This window comes from Oncorhynchus tshawytscha, linkage group LG13, assembly GCF_018296145.1.
Source record: "Oncorhynchus tshawytscha isolate Ot180627B linkage group LG13, Otsh_v2.0, whole genome shotgun sequence".
NCBI classification, from domain to species: domain Eukaryota; kingdom Metazoa; phylum Chordata; class Actinopteri; order Salmoniformes; family Salmonidae; genus Oncorhynchus; species Oncorhynchus tshawytscha.
In genome coordinates, this window is record NC_056441.1 from 54,254,815 (window position 1) to 54,274,507 (window position 19,693).

General features: G+C 42.7%; 1 protein-coding gene across 4 annotated transcripts in view; it reads left to right on the top strand.

The window, feature by feature from the left end:
- Nucleotides 1–469: 469 nt before the first annotated feature.
- The window catches only part of LOC112265160 (ubiquitin carboxyl-terminal hydrolase 2), a 41,349-nt gene continuing 22,125 nt past the window's right edge, over nucleotides 470–19,693 (top strand). For 2 of the 4 annotated variants that reach the window (XM_024442239.2, XM_024442242.2), the window contains exons 1-3: nucleotides 1,773–1,876; nucleotides 2,759–2,876; nucleotides 11,524–12,320. In XM_024442239.2, the coding sequence (XP_024298007.1) occupies nucleotides 11,568–12,320 (753 nt within the window). In that variant the 5' untranslated portion in view covers nucleotides 1,773–1,876; nucleotides 2,759–2,876; nucleotides 11,524–11,567. Of the gene's footprint in view, nucleotides 705–1,772; nucleotides 1,877–2,294; nucleotides 2,592–2,758; nucleotides 2,877–11,523; nucleotides 12,321–19,693 lie in introns of those variants that run through there. The other 2 variants (XM_024442240.2, XM_024442241.2) reach the window with 2 other exon arrangements.

Here is a 19,693-nt window from a genome sequence, read left to right on the forward strand (position 1 = left end):
TCCAAATCAAACATTTTGAAGTGTCAACCACTATCCTTAGCCATGACATATATGAAAATATCTGCGTGGTTATGTGACCAGATGGATTGTGGAAAAGCTTTGTTGTGACGTAACAGGCACTCATTATGACACAACACTGCCCTCTTCCGGAATTGTCGTTTTTCTAACTTGATTATTTTCCCCAGCCGTGTGGTCATGGCCACAAACAGCAAAAAAAGGAAAGTCAAGCGACGGGAGTCAGAGTCTAGAACTCAACGGGACGCAAGGGGAGTTGTGATAAATATAGAATTGTTTGCAACCAGTTGTGTGAGCAATGTCAGATCATATGTGAATGTGAGTGTGTGGACCTGAATCAGTGTGGGGGGTCTGCTTGCTGTTTACGTCCGTCACTAAGGTGAACGTGTGGGAGGCGGTCCTCTGATTTTACGTTCGTGGACAAGAATAAACCAATCCACGGCAGCTATTTGCTGAACCAACGTCACAGTTAAAGAGAAACGTCCGTTACTTGGTCAGCTAAAAAAACTTGAAACGCAAAGGCAGTAATGGCGAAAAGTATCTAGCTATTTTAATCTGTCAAATGTTATCGGTTCAGCATACCGATATTCAAAACTGTGGTCTAACGACGCCGATAGACTAGCTAGAAGCCACTTTGGGGACGCTCTGCCAGCGGGACTGACAGTACGACGGGATGATCTCGGAATGGGGTGAGTGAATAATGCAGTGGCCAGTAGCTGCAGGCAAACCTTGATCAGTTGCTTTGATGCCGCTCGGATAGTTTATCTAAAATGTGTATGCTTCATATGTGTATGCTTCATCTCTTAATATGAATGCATCTAAGCTAAAACCGGTGGTCTTGAGTCACATTCAAGTGCTTAGCTATAAAAATAAAAAAAACTCTGCCCCCCCCCCTCCTTTTTGTTAAATACACGGCCGCGCTCTGACTAGTTCGCGTGCACGCTCTGCTAACAAGTTAGCCTAGCTAGCCAACTTGCCTGCCATGGGAGTGGTGCGAGGTTCCAACCAACTGCTGCAGTATATCATTTTGGGGAGCTGCTAGCTCCTAGTGTATTAACCGTTAGTCCTTCATCCACTGCAAATACACAACCATGAATCGAGATCATTCATGAATTGCTATAGAAGCTTAAAACAACTTCTGGCTGACTTTGTAGTTCGGTGTCATAGAGACTTGCTCTCATTGAATTTGGCGCTGACAGTAGCTGGCTGTAATGTCACTGCTTCCTCGCCCCCGTACACCCACGTCCATCCCTGCACTCGAAGTAGCTTTCAGCTCAGGGTTTCAGTTTTCATCACTTTCAACTAACCATTATGTGATATGCATTTCAAACCAGACTATGTAATATTGCAGGTGAACTACCCCCCATTTTAAAAATAGGCCTAACACAAATTATGACAAAAGCTGCCTGTTTGTATCCAAATGGTGTCATACACCCATTATAATAAGTATAATTTATATTTTGAATATAAAACTAGCCATGGTTAGTAGATATAAACGATATTTTCATTAGTCTTTTTCCACTTTTGGATGACATTTATGGGGACATTTCACTGACTACCATTCCTTGTAGGTTTACAATGAAAACACCTTTAGATAACAGAGAGAGCACATCCCGGTGGTTGCTGCTGGCCTACATTGCATGGCCTATTCATGGCCTATAAAAAAAAAAAACTTAATACCAGTGAGTGTTGAGTGACCTGTGGAGGTCATAGGCAACTGCTATATTTACCATCTCTGTAACTTGATCTCTGGCATTCTGGATTGCTGTGCTCATACAATCCCTCCCTGGCTCCTTTCACTCAGAGGCTACAGCCTCCTATGCAGCACCCTACTCTGGCCGTCCTGCTTGATACGCCACTGGTGAGCCTCTCCACCAATTGACACGTTGGTTCCCTTTTACAAGGAGTACCTTTCTGTTATTTTCCCTGACAATCATTGTGTGTGGTGTTGGTTGTTTGAAGCCTAGGCTTACTGGGGTTTTTTTCTCTTCATTTTGCTTATCCATATTTTGTGTTGTTAAAGAGACGAGGGATAACGTTTCTCAGAAAATCATCTTGAGACCTATTTGTTCATTGGTAATTGTCTGTTGGCTGTGCTAGGCCTATTCGTTGAACTTCATTGGCTGTGCCAGGGTTGCGGGGACGCAGGTCTGTTGGTATGGTGTGTTTGGACCATATTGGGACGCAAGCGCTGGATTATTAAGATACTCAACAAGTACAGTATTTCCGAAACAGATAATTTTTTTGTGGATTTGACAACAAGCACCAAAGAATAGTCTACAGTCGTTATGCTTTTTACATTTTTTTTTTTATAGATGAACCTAAAATACTGACAACTTGCTGACTGGAGACCTGTAGTGAATGATCACTTGGACCTATTTCTGTGCCTGTCAAGTGATGCAGTTGATGAGGAGGCATGAGGTGTAGCCTAGGCTACTGTAGGCTACCGGTAGATTGTTTTGTTATGGGATGTTTTGCTCCTCCCATAAAGCGGTGTTGTTTTAATTCAATTCCTTGAATTCTGTGTAAATTGAAGAGGATAATTGGACATGATCAAACCAGCAATGTTAGAAAATGTATGTTCTAATGGCTCAACATCGATCTGCTAGCCTCATGGCAGTGGTATCCAACAAAGTCCATGTTAGCGAGACTGCAAATCCATTACCGTAGTCATTTTTTTTTGCCCGGGTAATATCCGCATGGCTGTGTGTCTGTCATTTGATGTGTCTCTGTCTCCCCACAGGTCTGATCAGTGAGAGGTCCCTGTGACTGTGAATGGGTCTGTGAAATACATTAGGATGAGCGGGCTCCACTCCATCGCTGCCTGCGTGGACTGAGAGACACCGCCCTATACACAGCAGGTGATCATAACTGAATAAACACACGTGCACACGCCCGCATACACACGGTCAGCAATCAGCATGCATCTCACAAACACCATGAGAGGCAAGCACTTTCTCAAGGACTGATGGTACTTTGGGAGTGAAAAACATGTTCAAAGAATGCAGTGGCTCCGACGCTCACACAGACACGTGGCTTAAACGGGCAATCAGCAGTTGCTACATCCATTTGTGGACTTCTAAATGAATGATATGTACCCATTGATTCTTGAAGAATATAACTTATAAATGCCTCACGAGGTCAGCTCAACTGTCGTGCCCCATCAGGACCCGAAATATAAGCTTGTTTGTAAACAAAGTAAATGTAAACAAACAGTTTATACTGCAGCCTCAAAACACGGTTAAAACTATATTTGAGAGTGTTTTTTGAGAGTGGTTACATCCAACCTCACTTCTCAGCTTTTTGACGAAACAGGGGCGAGGAAGACGCTTTGTTATTGTTTCTACTGCTGATTGCCTCTTTTTAAAAAGAGACACAACTTTTGATTTGACCCTTTTCCTATAAGTATTCAGTACAGAACAACATTTCACACAGTGGCACAGAGCACGGATTGATGGTGTTTAAAATAGTAATGATGTCTAATTGAGCTTATCTTCAGGACAGTGAATAAGGAACGAAGTCACTTACAGCAGACATTGGGAGCGTCAATCACGCACACATTCTGCCCTTTCTGAGGTTACTTCGAGCTAATGCTCTCATCTGAGTTACGAACAGAAGAAAGGGGTTGTTGTTAATTGTGCTATAACTGAGTAGGCCTATCTCTCAGCTGACCGGATGATATCAGAGTCTAATTCTTAGTTTATGGTAGACTGTAAAAAAAAAGCTCATTTAACCAATTGCATAATCAGCGTTATTCGGTGAGTTGGGTGCACTTCAGAAGGACAAGAAATTGAGCTAATGTGTGAACGTTTGTTCACTCAACAAACTTTGCTTGAATATCTAAAAAATGTGTTGAGGCGAATTACAAATTCATGTTTGTCTTTGGAAGGTATGTTGTTTCAGCTAGATTATATGCCCAAAAAGTTTAGCAAACTCACAACCCTATTGCCGCTGGCTTCCTAACGATTGTACGTTGAATCAACAAACTCAGCTTGAAGTGAGCTGAATTTGAACAAGCTTGTTGAGTAAAATTACAAATGTATGTTTGCTCAAAACCACGTCCGTCATTGTCATATTTCCCAGCATGCTCTATTGCAGGTTGATTTTAACAGTTGTTTATTTCAATACCTGTATTTTTGTGTGTACATTGATTGGTTTAGTAATCTTATGCAACACAAACATAAATAACATACATTTTTATAAACTTATCCAATCTGTTAGGAATTTGACTTTTTGCATCCGTTACTGTTCGAGTTTATATGATTTAGGGAGTCTCAATAATCAGTTTACCCTACCCTGGCAGTCATTCTCAATGTAGGTTGCTGATTAAAAGCTTCAATAATAATGTGGCATGTAAAACAGAAGTTCCAGACCACTGCATTAGGTTTCCACTGGGCAAACATGGTTTGAAGCAATGTTGTTTCAATGTAATTGGTCAATGTATTGTGACATGGAATCAACATAGAAAATACATTGGATGTGAAAAAATGTAATAACTACTGTACTGTTTTCATCTCAACCAGCATTGTAAACATTGATATTAGGGTAAAACTTACAATTAAATATATTGACTTAACCTTACTAACAGGTTGTTGCATCAATATAATTTCAACATCTATGTATACATTGAAATTGTGTTGAAAATTTCACATAGAAACCTAAAATATATTTCTCATCCTATATTCAATATATAGTACACTGAGTGTACAAAACATTAAGAACCCCTTCCTAATATTGAGTTGCAATGGACTCGACAAGGTGTCGAAAGCGATCCACAGGATTGCTCGCCCATGTTAACTCCAATGTTTCCCACAGTTGTGTCAAGATGGTTGGATGTCCTTTGGGTAGAGGACCATTCTTGATACACACTGGAAACTGTTGAGTGTGAAACACCCATCAGCGTTGCAGTTCTTGACACAAACTGATGCGTCTGGTACCTACTACCATACCCCGTTCAAAAGCACTTAAATCTTTTGTCTTTTCCATTCACACTCGGAATGGCACAGATACACAATCGAAGTCTCAATTGTCTCAAGGCTTAAAAATCCTTCTTTAACCTGTCTCCTCCCCTTCAGCTACACAGATTGAAGTGGATTTAACAATTGACATCAATAAAGGATCATAGCTTTCACCTGGTCAGTCTATTTCATGGAAAGAGCAGGTGTTCATAATGTTTTGTACACTCAGTGTATATTGGGTGGTTGAGATTATGTTGAATTTTAGATTAGACATATTTTATTTGACCTTGTTTCAATGTTGATAGTCAAATGGTATGTTTGAATCAACTCAATTGTTTCAACCTCATGCTATCAACCTAAATGAAGACTTACATTGAAATAAAATGTGAAGACACAGTCCAACGATTTCTTCCTGAACAGGGACTCCTACTGGTATATGATGGGTATTGCACTTCAGTGTGAACTTGTCCACCATCCAGATGCCGACCTCTATGTACCCTGCTTGGCTTTTGGAATAAGCGGCGCTATTGTCAGCTGAGATGTGACGTCAACACAATTATACATTGATCAGCTTCCATACTCATTTGCATTGACTACCTAAATAGCGTTGAAAGTAACTAACTTTTCTTACATGTAACCTTTATTAAACTAGGCAAGTCAGTTAAGAACTCATTCTTACACAAGCTGTATGTGAAAGTAAATTTGGGGTGAGGTTGGGTTGACGTAGGCTACATTAACATCTGATCTGCCCAACAAAGGACACCATGATTTCAACATGTAGCTAGGTACTTTCATTCATCCATGACTGATTGGATCTTTGGAAGTTTAGAACTAGTTACCATTAGCCCTATAAATAGGATACCAAATGTATGATATTGATAATACACTTTTACAGTGTCATATTTTTTTTTGGGGGATTTCCATTTTTGTGATTCTTTTTTTACCTGCTGAAAGTTGCTTCATGGTTATCGAGTCTAAGGAGGATCAGTTCAACTGTTATTGCATTCTGATTGATATAGATGTTCAAAGAAGCTTTTAAAATTGTTATTAATAGTGTTGTTTTTTCTAATTAAAGCATTTGTATCCTTATCTTTCAAAATGATAACTGGTTTGCCGTGTATTCATTTTGTGAGGGCTGCGAGGTGTTTACCAGGTTTGTTTGCCATTAAATGGTGTGCTGTATTTGAGTTTGTAGTTGTTGGCTCTCTTCAAAAGTAAAAGATCATAAGCCTGCTTAAGTTCAGAAATGTATTTTCTTTACCATGTAAAGATGTTTTTAATGGTCTTTTTTTAAGATGGTGATTTCTAACTCCGATTGAACTTTTGCCGAGTAAGAGATTATCATTCCCCTAATGCACGGCTTTAAAGCCTCCCAACTCGTGTTGGCTATTCTCTGTCCTCTATGTCTACATTTGTAATGGTAAAGGTCTTTATTTTTTTTGTTTATGTATTTAATACATTTCGGGTCTTGAAGATGCGCTCTGTTCATTCTCCATATTCTGTCACTAAGCGTATTTTCTGTTGGTGTAATTAAGCATGATACAGGGGAATGATCCGGTATCACTATATCATGGATTTTAGATCCAAATGTGTTGTTGAGTGCATTTTGTTTTTAAATGTAGCTCATTCTTGAATAGCTTTTCTTACTTTGAGGGGGGGGGGGGAAAGCACTAGTTTTTTGTAGTTGGGAATTATAGTAATCTCTGGGTGTCCTGTATGGGTAACCTTTCAACTTTTCAATGTTATTTAGGTAGTCTACGTAAATGAGTATGGAAGCTGATCAATGTCTAAATGTGTTGGCATGATAGCTCAGCTGAGCATCTGGATGGTAGACTAGTTCTCACTGAAATGCATTACCCCTCATATATACCAGTAGATATTGGACTGCGGCTTCACGTTTTATTTCAATCTTTATTTAGGTTGCTATAGCGTTACATTGAAACAATGATGTGGATTCAAACAAACCATTTTACTATCAATGCTGAGAAAAAGGTCACATGAAATATGTCTAATCAAATATGAAATTCAACATCGTTTCAACCAATAAATTGAATATAGGATGAAAAAGATTTGTCAAAGAAATTTCAACGTATACATAGTTCTGATGATTATGTTGAAATTATATTGATGTAGCAACATGTTTAGTCAATGTATTTAAGTTGAAGTTTTACCCTAATTTCAATGTTTACAACACTGGTTGAAATGAGATAAACAGCACTTGTTAACTTTTCTCAAATTTGATATTTGTATTGTCATAAAGAATTTAATTTTACACTGGGAAATATGCAAATATGGTAGACTAAATTCTCAAGGTGAATTGTATGTTTGCTCAACCCAAAATTAAAAATTGAGTGAACATACACTTCAAATTCAGAATGTATGCTGGTTCAGCTATATGCCCAAATGTTGAGCAAACTCACAGTCCTATTGCAGCTGGTTGCCTTACAATTGTACGTTGAATCAATTAAAAAAAAAAATTGTGCATAGAGTTGTGATGTAGACTAAGTAGGCATGGACAGTTTGGTGCGATTGCCGGTGGGCCGAGTTAGGGCTTTGGCGTCAGTGAGGCACCTCACAGACGCTAGTCTCTTATCTGCTCACATTTCAGGGTAAATATAGCTCCCCCCTAAGATCCAGGCAACAGGGTACATTACGTGCTCTGATTTCCAACAGTATTCCCAATAGCATTTGGTTTTGTAAGATGACCAAATATATATACAGTGGGGCAAAAAAGTATTTAGTCAGCCACCAATTGTGCAGTTCTCCCACTTAAAAAGATGAGAGAGGCCTGTAATTTTCATCATAGGTACACTTCAACTATGACAGACAAAATGAGGGAAAAAAATCCAGAAAATCACATTGTAGGATTTTTAATGAATTTATTTGCAAATTATGGTGGAAAATAAGTATTTGGTCAATAACAAAAGTTTATCTCAATACTTTGTTATATACCCTTTGTTGGCAATGACAGAGGTCAAACGTTTTCTGTAAGTCTTCACAAGGTTTCCACACACTGTTGCTGGTATTTTGGTCTATTCCTCCATGCAGATCTCCTCTAGAGCAGTGATGTTTTGGGGCTGTTGCTGGGCAACACAGACTTTCAACTCCCTCCAAAGATTTTCTATGTGGTTGAGATCTGGAGACTGGCTAGGCCACTCCAGGACCTTGAAATGCTTCTTACGAAGCCACTCCTTCGTTGCCCGGGCGGTGTGTTTGGGATCATTGTCATGCTGAAAGACCCAGTCACATTTCATCTTCAATGCCCTTGCTGATGGAAGGAGGTTTTCACTCAAAATCTTACGATACATGGCCCCATTCATTCTTTCCTTTACACGGATCAGTTGTCCTGGTCCCTTTGCAGAAAAACAGCCCGATGTTTCCACCCCCATGCTTCACAGTAGGTATGGTGTTCTTTGGATGCAACTCAGCATTCTTTGTCCTCCAAACATGACAAGTTGAGTTTTTACCAAAAAGTTCTATTTTGGTTTCATCTGACATTCTCCCAATCTTCTTCTGGATCATCCAAATGCTCTCTAGCAAACTTCAGACGGGCCTGGACATGTACTGGCTTAAGCAGGGGGACACGTCTGGCACTGCAGGATTTGAGTCCCTGGTTGCGTAGTGTGTTCCTGATGGTAGGCTTTGTTACTTTGGTCCCAGCTCTCTGCAGGTCATTCACTAGGTCCCCCCGTGTGGTTCTGGGATTTTTGCTCACCGTTCTTGTGACCATTTTGACCCCACGGGGTGAGATCTTGCGTGGAGCCCCAGATCGAGGGAGATTATCAGTGGTCTTGTATGTCTTCCATTTCCTAATAATTGCTCCCACAGTTGATTTCTTCAAACCAAGCTGCTTACCTATTGCAGATTCAGTCTTCCCAGCCTGGTGCAGGTCTACAATTTTGTTTCTGGTGTCCTTTGACAGCTCTTTGGTCTTGGCCATAGTGGAGTTTGGAGTGTAACTGTTTGAGGTTGTGGACAGGTGACTTTTATACTGATAACAAGTTCAAACAGGTGCCATTAATACAGGTAACGAGTGGAGGACAGAGGAGCCTCTTAAAGAAGAAGTTACAGGTCTGTGAGAGCCAGAAATCTTGCTTGTTTGTAGGTGACCAAATACTTATTTTCCACCATAATTTGCAAATAAATTCATTAAAAATCCAACAATGTGATTTTCTGGATTTTTTTTTTCTCATTTTGTCTGTCATAGTTGAAGTGTACCTATTATTAAAATTACAGGCCTCTCTCATCTTTTTAAGTGGGGGAACTTGCACAATTGTTGGCTGACTAAATACTTTTTGCCCCACTGTGTGTGTGTGTGTATATATATATATATATATATATATACACAGTACCAGTCAAACGTCTGGAGACACCTACTCATTGAAGGGTTTTTCTTTATTTTTACTATTTCCTACATTTGTCGAATAATAGTGAAGACATCAAAACTATGAAATAATATATTGAATCAAGTAGTAACCAAAAAAGATTATTGAGTAGCCGTCCTTTGCCTTGATGACAGCTTTGCACACGCTTGGCATTCTCTCTGAGAGATCAAAAGTACACAGTTACACTGTGATAAGTGGGAGAAGTAGGAATGGACAGACTGTGGGAAAGAGTGGCTCAGTGTGAGGTTTCAGAGTTTAGGCCCTATTCAATTATATAGCCTACACCTGCTTGGGAATCACTGGATTTTACAGGTAAAGATGGTAACAGAAATATATCCTCTTCGGCAATAAACTTGGATTAGGCCTATAGTCTTTTCAATCTATCTGCCCTTTCTGTATGCTCAAGTAGAGTCCCATCTACTGGACCCTAGGCTATAGCTAGACGGACCTTTGTATTTCTGCAGGGCAAGGGAATCAGGAAGTCAAAGAGATCAGTGCAACACCTGCTTTCCTGTTTTGACACTGAGATTGTGTGGCAGTCAAATGGTGCTTGTTGCCATGTAGTCATGGAAACCCCCGTTTAACAGAGCCTTTGGGGAGGCTGAAACGCAGGGCAACTAGCATATTTGTGTGTTTTTGGTTTGAGAAATGAATAACATAATAGTGCTGTGCTACCGCCATTTTACAAATCCCATGTCCATTTAGGCTGTATTCCCCATGGATGTTGTTTTGCGTTTTCCCATTTGAAGTGACGCCGCCAGGCTAGCCTGAACTTGTCTCAGTCAAGGCCCTCATTTTTTGGGACGAGACACCTGCAGCAGCCTAAATGATGTGTATGTTTATAATGAGGGCAATTAGGAATGGGTGGGAGTAGGAGTCAGGGATTACAAGTACAAGCACTCTCTCGGGTTTGTACATTTAGATAGACATGGCCAGGTTTGCCTTGTAGTGCAAACTGGCACTGTCGCTGTTGTTTGGTAGTGTGGTGGAGGTAGTGTTCTATGTTTGTTATCACCTGTTTTCTGCCAATTTAAACAACACACTAAGAGAGGTTGACTTGAAAACATTCATCCCAGCGAAAACAGGGAATTGCAAACAAGCAAGCACCTAGGGGTGTTATAGTACTGCTGTTTTATTTAGGGGTGGGGGGGACAAAACAATAGTGATGCAGACTACATTATATTGACTTGAGATACTGGCCCATGTTTATCAGCTGTGTACCTTTTACAGTCCAGCCATCTTTGCGCAGGGTATAGGCGAAATGGTAGGGTGCATAAGCAGAGGCCTCTTATACCCACAGTGGGGTTTTGGTAAGAGCCTAAGCAAGGCTCGGTTGGGCATGGCCTAGCTAAGCTAACCTAGCAGTAGTATTCCGGCTGGGTCTAGCTAGCTGCACAAAGCTGTATGTCTTGGCCTGGCTCCAGTGCTCTGCCCAGATCCATATGCTGAATTATTGATATATATATATATATATATATATGAAAGAGAGAGAGAAGCCTCCCCCACTGAACCCAACACGGATCGACAACACCAGATACTTTTATTTATTCAGACGCTGCACTGCCTGTCTCTCCTCAGGAACAGACTGTGCCACCAGAAACATTCGGGTGCTTCACTTAGGTGCTTCTCCCATTACAGGATTCCCAGGGGGCGCGTTCAGCCGGCAACAATGTTGTGCAACCCGTCGATACGACAGTACATCACATTATCAAGCATGACGTTCCAGTTGGTTGCGTAAACAGTGTTTCAGGGTTCTACTTCAGGATGAATACTGATGACACAGTTGATATTGTGTAATGTGTTTCAAGGAGGGTCACATAACGTTGCTTGTCAAATATCTGTATCCTGTACACGAGTAAAACCTCAGGCTCGTGCAATGAGCCATGGTACAGTGTATTCAGCCCATTGATAAATAGTGCACCCGTATGTTAAGAGTTGGATGATGCCCTAGTGACCTTTGGCATCCTACCTCTCTCGTGATCAGACAAGACTAACCCATAAAAACTAAGATGGAACCGATATGATATAAAATATACAAATAAATTTGGTGGTTATAAAGATTCAAATGTTGCTAAATAAGTTTTCATTTTTGGAAATTAAGTTTTTCCCGCTCACAGTCTGAAAATAGAAACACACTGATTTGTTTTCTTTCTCTTGTCTTGTAGTCGATGCGGTCTTCCACTGCATCACCCGTGGCTGACAATCCAGCATGTCTCGCGTCTCCACCACCGCCAAGCGTTACACAGGCTCCTCCTATACCAGTGCCTATAGCTCCTATGGCTCCTCCCTGACGCCCTCCTCCCTCAGCTCCTACACCTCCGACCGGGACAGGCTGACCTCCTACAGGAGCAACGCTGCCTCCTCCTCGGGCTACTCCTCCTCCAGCTACCTGAGCAGCGCCGCCAGCCGCGCCCGCAACTACAGCACCTCCTCGGAGCTCGACCGGGGCCGGCCCATCCCCCGCACTGACCTCCTGAGCAGCAGCAGCCGGCGCAGCGAGAGCCTGAGCCGCACCCCGGTGAAGACCTATGGCTCGTCGGGCCTGAGCGGCGGCTCCGGTTACACTGGCTACAGCAGCTACTCCTCGTCCACCACGCCCAGCCGCTCCAGCTACCTCTCCTCGTCGCCCGGGGCCTCCAGCATCTCTCTCAGCCGCCGGAGGTCGTCGAGCCAGAGTGACCTGACGCGGGACCTGTCGTCCCTGGGCCTCACCGAGCCCACGTCCCCCTCCTCCTCCTCCTCCAGCGCCCTGAGGGGTTACCGGAGCAGGGCCAGCGATGTGGCCGACTCCTACAACAGCAGCCTGCAGAGCTCCAGCTATGGCCTGTCCCACAGCGCTACGCAGGAGGCCTTGAGCAGCAGCAACCTAAAGAGCGGTGGTGGTAGCCGCTTCACCTCCTCCTATGAGAGGAGCGACAGCAGCAGCAATGGACGATCCAGCTCCCCCACCAGGGACTCCCTGGTAAGACCAGTGTTCTTCTGTTAGCTCAACTGTTTTGCTGTGATCTTAGATTTAGCCTCTCAGGCCACTGACATGGCAGACTGACACCATGTGGGGGCACTCATGGTCAGTACAGATGCTCTGCACAATTGTCACAGTATTCATTCATTCGTACAGTATTGAATTAGAAAATGCATCTGTCAGCTAGCTATATTAGGTCTATTTCCTATAAGAAAGGAAATTAATCTCACAGAGACAAGAACATGCTTAACAAAATCTCCATGCCCCTGTATGTAAGATTGTAAACATTCCTGTTGCCATAACTCCCATAAGGTCCTCAGAAATTCAATTTCTCTCTATGATGATGAATCAGGAAGTTCCTCAGTGAGTCCGTAGCTATAGCCTGGTCCCAGATCTGTTTTTGCTGTATTGCCAACTCCTATGGGTCCTGCATGTTTGACGTGACAATGACCATAGGGGTTGGCAAGGCAGCGGGACCAGGCTAGCCAAACAGGCTGTGTGTCTGTCTGTGTGTCACTAGCTATGTTTCCATGAACTTGTCCAGTGATTTAAAAAAAAAAAGTAGATAAAATAGATTCATTTAACTATCGTGTGTCGTTAAAAAGAGCTGGATGTAATGATGTCATAACAACAACAAAAAATGACCCGTTTAGGCAAATTGCGCATTTTATAAATTGTCGACAGCCTGTATGACATCCCCCCTATCATGTCTCAGGTAGACCGCAAAAGCCAGCATGGATAGAATGCAATAATTTACTAATATTTGCCATATTCTAATCATTCTTATGCGCCAACGTATCGCCACGGTTCGTGCCATGGTGAGACTTGCACTCCCGTAGATCTGTAATAATTGGATGGTGAAACTTGCCAGCCAACCAGAAAAGCAAGGCGAAGCAATTCAGGCCTTGAAAGTCAGGATAGGCCTCCCGGGTGGCGCAGTGATCTAAGGCACTGCATCGCAGTGCTAGCTGTGCCACCAGAGACTCTGGGTTCAAGCCCAGGCTCTGTCGCAGCCGGCTGCGACCGGGAGGCCCATGGGGCGGCGCACAATTGGCCTAGCGTCGTCCGGGTTAGGGAGGGTTTGGCCGGCAGGGATATCCTTGTCTCATCGCCCACTAGCGACTCCTGTGGCGGGCAGGGCGCAGGGCCAATTGTGCGCCGTCTCATGGGTCTCCCGGTTGCGGGATCAAACCCGGATCTGTAGTGACGCCTCAAGTACTCAGGAGGCCTCGCATGGAGAGTAATGACATCTGCGGGAGTGGCTGGCCTGGCTATCCTCCTCTCCCTCTCCTTAGAGAGCAGAGTGTGAATTAACCCAGTTACGGGATTAGCCCTGATTGCTGACCACTGTGGGAAGGAGAAGTGGGAAGGAGAAGGAGGAGGAGGACATCCAATCTTTGACAAGGCTGTTTTGTTGTTGTTGTTACGGGGCTGCTTTCGCAAACATCTATCACAATTAGCGTCAGGCTCAGGCAGGCAAAGAGGCTGTTTGATGTGCTGTAATGAAACTCTTCAGTGAAGGATGCATCGAGGCTAACGGTTGTTTGCCACCATGTCTGCATTACTGAAGCCACTCAAAGGTTGTATGGAATCGTCTCCATAATTAACAGTTATCAATCAATGAGGGAATGAATCTCCTGGACTTGGAACAGTGGAACTGGGTTGCCTATTGGACCAAGAGGTTCAGATTTTGTAATTAATGTCACGAGAGGATTTCGTGAGCCCTGTGCTCGAATGTTCTCATCAAGTAATTTTAATTATCCTTCCTAATTCTCACAATGTTCCACCCGGACCGGTTTAGAGCAGGGAGTTTATACAATAAATCCCCTTACTATGACAGGAGAGTAGCCAGAGCAGGTGAAGTAAGGGCTAGGGGGTCATATATAACTGTGATTGCACTGGGATCTTTTTGTCTTTAAAATTAATGATGCGAGAAATTAAGGTGGACACGATTTATGCGCACATATTGATATAATAAGCACCATATCGAAGTAAACTTGAGCTGTGTTTGAATACTCATACTAACCACACTAACTGTACTATTTGTGACATGAATTTAGTATATTGTATTCTTATTGGTCATAGTATGGATATAGTTAGTATGCCAAAAGTTCCCGGATGTCGTACTAAAATCACCAAAATATGAAGTATACACGGAGAGGACACTATTTCCGTACTTTATGGCCCATAATGTAATTCTTCAGGAAATGGGTGTGGCTTCACATCGTTTTCAGATTTGAAGAAAATGGTGGAAAATATGTAGTCGAAGTTGAGCAATGTAAAAAAGTAATGACTTTTCAAATAAGTTACCTTGAACATTATATTGGCTGACAATTTGTTAGCTACAGTTTTGAAGTCGGAAGTTTACATATACCTTAGCCAAATACATTTAAACTCAGTTTTTCACATTTCCTGACATTTAATCCTAGTTAAAACTCCCTGTCTTAGGTCAGTTAGGATCACCACTTTATTTTAAGAATGTGAAATGGCAGAATAATAGTAGAGAGAATGATTTATTTCAGCTTTTATTTCTTTCATCACATTCCCAATGGGCCAGAAGTTTACATGCAGGCAATTAGTATTTGGTAGCATTGCCTTTAAATTGTTTAACTTGGGTCATACGTTTCCGGTAGCCTTTCACAAGCTTCCCACAATAAGTTGGGTGAATTTTGGCCCATTCCTCCTGACAGAGCTGGTGTAACGGAGTCAGATTTGTAGGCCTCTTTGCTCACACATGCTTTTTCAGTTCTGCCCACACATTTTCTATAGGATTGAGGTCAGGGCTTTGTGATGGCCACTCCAATACCTTGACTTTCTTGTCCTTAAGCCATTTTGCCACAACTTTGGAAGTATGCTTGGGGTCAATGTTCATTTGGAAGACCCATTTGCGACCAAGCGTTAACTTCTTGACTGATGTTTTGAGATGTTACCTCAATATATCTACATAATTTCCCTTCCTCATGGTGCCATCTATTTTGTGAAGTGCACCAGTCCCTCCTGCAGCAAAGCACCCCCACAACATGATGCTGCTACCCCCGTGCTTCACGGTTGGGATGGGGTTCTTCGGCTTGCAAGCCTCCTCCAAACATAACGATGGTCATTATGGCCAAACAGTTCTATTTTTGTTTCATTAGACTAGAGGACATTTCTCGAAAAAGTACGATCTTTGTCCCCATATGCAGTTGCAAACCGTAGTCTGTTTTTTTTATGGCGGTTTTGGAGCATTGGCTTCTTCCATGCTGATCTTCCTTGTTGAGCGGCCTTTCAGGTTGTGTCGATATAGTACTCGTTTTACTGTGGATACTTTTGGACCTGTTTCCTCCAGCATCTTCACAAGGTCCTTTGCTGTTGTTCTGAGATTGATTTGCACTTTTCGCACCAAAGTACGTTCATCTCTAGGAAACAGAACACGTCTCCTTCCTGAGCGGTATGACGACTGCTTGGTCCCATGGTGTTTATACTTGCATACTATTGTTTGTATAGAGGAACGTGGTACCTTCAGGCATTTGGACATTTCTGCCAAGTATGAACCAGACTTGTGGAGGTCTACAAAAAAAAAAAAAGAGTTCTTGTCAGATTTCAAATCAAATGTATTTATGTAGTCCTTCTTACATCAGCTGATATATCAAAGTGCTGTACAGAAACCAGCCTAAAACCCCAAACAGCAACCAATGCAGGTGTAGAAGCACGGTGGATAGGAAAAACTCCCTAGAAAGGCAAAACCTAGGAAGAAACCTAGAGAGGAACCAGGCTATGAGGGGTGGCCAGCACTCTTCTGGCTGTGCCGGGTGGAGATTATAACAGAACATGGCCAAGATGTTCAAATGTTCATAAATGACCAGCATGGTCAAATAATAATAATCACAGTAGTTGTCGAGTGTGCAACAGGTCAGCACCTCAGGAGTAAATGTCAGTTGGCTTTTCATAGCCGATCATTGAAAGTAACTACCGCTCCTGCTGTCTCTAGAGAGTTGAAAACAGCAGGTAGGGAAAGGTAGCACGTTCGGTGAACAGGTCAGGGTTCCATAGCCGCAGGCAGAACAGTTGAAACTGGAGCAGCAGCAATCTTTTGATTTTCCCATGATGTCAAGCAAAGAGGCACTGAGTTTGAAGGTAGGCCTTGAAATACAACCACAGGTACACCTCCAATTGACTCATGATCCTAAACGAGGTCCTAAACGATATCTTAACTGCCATTGATAAGAAAAAATACTGTGCAGCCGTATTCATTGACCTGGCCAAGGCATCACCACATCCTCATCGGCAGACTCGATAGCCTTGGTTTCTCAAATGATTGCCTCGCCTGGTTCACCAAGGCGGAGATGCAATTTACAAAATAGCCTCCAATACCCTTATTCAATAAATTGGATGCAGTCTATCACAGTGCAATCCGTTTTGTCACCAAAGCCCCATATACTACCCACCACTGCGACCTGTACGCTCTCGTTGGTTGGCCCTCGCTTCATAATCGTTGCCAAACCCACTGGCTCCAGGTCATCTACAAGACCCTGCCAGGTAAAGTCCCCCCTTATCTCAGCTCGCTGGTCTCCATAGCAACACCCACCTGTAGCACGCGCTCCAGCAGGTATATCTCTCTGGTCACCCCCAAAACCAATTCTTCCTCTGGTTGCATCTCCTTCCAGTTCTCTGCTGCCAATAACTGGAACAAACTACACAAATCTCTGAAACTGGAAACACTTATCTCCCTCACTAGCTTTAAGCACCAGCTGTCAGAGCAGCTCACAGATTACTGCACCTGTACATAGCCCATCTATAATTTAGCCCAAACAACTACCTCTCCCCCTACTGTATTTATTTATTTATTTTGCTCCTTTGCACCCCATTATTTCTATCTCTACCTTGCACATTCTTCCACTGCAAATCTACCATTCCAGTGTTTTACTTGCTATATTGTATTTACTTCGCCACCATGGCCTTTTCTTTTGCCTTTACCTCCCTTATCTCACCTCATTTGCTCACATTGTATATAGACTTATTTTTCTACTGTATTATTGACTGTATGTTTGTTTTACTCCATGTGTAACTCTGTGTTGTTGTATGTGTCGAACTGCTTTGCTCTATCTTGGCCAGGTCGCAATTGTAAATGAGAACTTGTTCTCAACTTGCCCACCTGGTTAAATAAAGGTGAAATAAAATAAATAAATAAAAATTATGTCAATTAGCCTATCAGAAGCTGCTAAAGCCATGACATAATTTTCTGGAATTTTCCAAGTTGTTTAAAGGCACAGTCAACTTAGTGCATGTAAACTTCCGACCCACTGGAATTGTGATACAGTGAATTATAAGTGAAATAATCTGTCTGTAAACAATTTTTGGAAAAAATGACTTGTGTCATTGCACAAAGTAGATATCCTAACCAACTTGCCAAAACTATAGTTTGTTAACAAGAAATTTGTGGAGTGGTAGAAAAATGAGTTTTAATGACTCCAACCTAAGTGTATGTAAACTTCCGACTTCAACTGTACTTTGTCCAAAAGAACCACATAGCATATCATTACAGCAGTATGTACCGGTATGTTGTTAACTAGCTACCTAATGTTAGTTGGCTACTTATACTTCAAACTTGCCAGTGTATTAACGATAGGCTGTCTAACTAACTACCCAACGTTTATTGACTTGATTATTCCCATCATTATTAGCTTAGCTAAATGGTATTGTCTTTGTGCGTTCTCAATGGATATTCGGGTGCTTTCGTAAATTCGCTCTGGCTATCTACTCCAATTTCAGAGGACTCTCGTCTGAGTGTGCCAGAGCACAGAATAATTCATTTACGAGCGCTCAACACCCGTTGAATATGGCCGATGTCAGTAAACGTCGGCAAAAAAGTGTAATTAAATTGTCTACATATTGTCTACATACCACCACAGACCTAGGTTGGCACTAAAACTGCACTCAATGAGCTGTATTCCGCTATAAGTAAACAGGAACACGCTCATCCAGTGGCGGCTCTCCTAGTGGCCGGGGACTTTAATGCAGGGAAACTTAAATCACTTTTACCTATTTTCTATCAGCATGTTAAATGTGCAACCAGAGGGAAAACAATTTGAGATCACCTTTACTCCACACACAGAGACACGTACAAAGCTCTCCCTTGCCCTCCATTTGGTAAATCTGACCATAACTCTATCCTCCTGATTCCTGCTTATAAGTTAACATTAACGCAGGAAGCACCAGTGACTCAGTCTATAAAGTAGTGGTCAGATGATGCAGATGCTAAACTACATGACTGTTTTGCTAGCACAGACTGGAATATATTCCGGGATTCTTACGAGGGCATTGAGGAGAACACCACATCAGTCACTGGCTTTATCAATAAATGCATTGAGGACGTCGTCCCCACAGTGACTGTACGTACATACCCCAACCAGAAGCCATGGATTACAGGCAACATTCGCATTGAGCTAAACCGTAGAGCTGCCGCTTTCAAGGAGCGGTACTCTAACCCGAAAGCTTATAAGAAATCCTGCTATGCCCTCCGAACCATCAAACATGCAAAGCGTCAATACAGGAATAAGATCGAATCGTACTACACAAGCTCCGACGCTCGTCGGATGTGGCAGGGCTTGTAAACTATTGCAGACTACAAAGGGAAGCATAGCCAAGAGCTGCCCAGTGACACAAGCCTACCAGACGAGCTAAATAACTTCTATGCTCGCTTCGAGGCAAGTAACACTGAAACATGCATGAGAGCATCAGCTGTTCTGGATGACTGTGTGATCACACTCTGCACAGTAGACGTGAGTAAGACCTTTAAACAGGTCAACATTCACAAGGCCATTGGGCCAGACGGATTACCAGGACGTGTACTCTGAGCATGCGCTGACCAACTGGCAAGTGTCTTCACTGACATTTTCAACCTCTCCCTGTCTGAGTCTGTAATACCAACATGTTTTAAGCAGACCACCATAGTCCCTGTGCCCAGGAACACTAAAGTAACCTGCATAAATGAGTACCGACCCGTAGCACGTCTGTAGCCATGAAATGCTTTGAAAGGCTGGTCATGGCTCACATCAACACTATTATCCCAGAAACCCTAGACCCACTCCAATTTGTATATCGCACCAACAGATCCATAGATGAGGCCATCTCTATTGCACTCCACACTGCCCTTTCCCACCTGGACAAAAGGAACACCTATGTGAGAATGCTATTCATTGACTACAGCTCAGCGTTCAGCACCATAGTGCCCTCAAAGCTCCACTAAGCTAAGGACCCTGGGACTAAACACCTTCCTCTACAACTGGATCCTGGACTTCCTAACGTGCCGCCCCCAGGTGGTAAGGGTAGGTAACAACACATCCGCCACACTGATCCTCAACACGGGGGCTCCTCACGGGTGTGTGCTCAGTCCC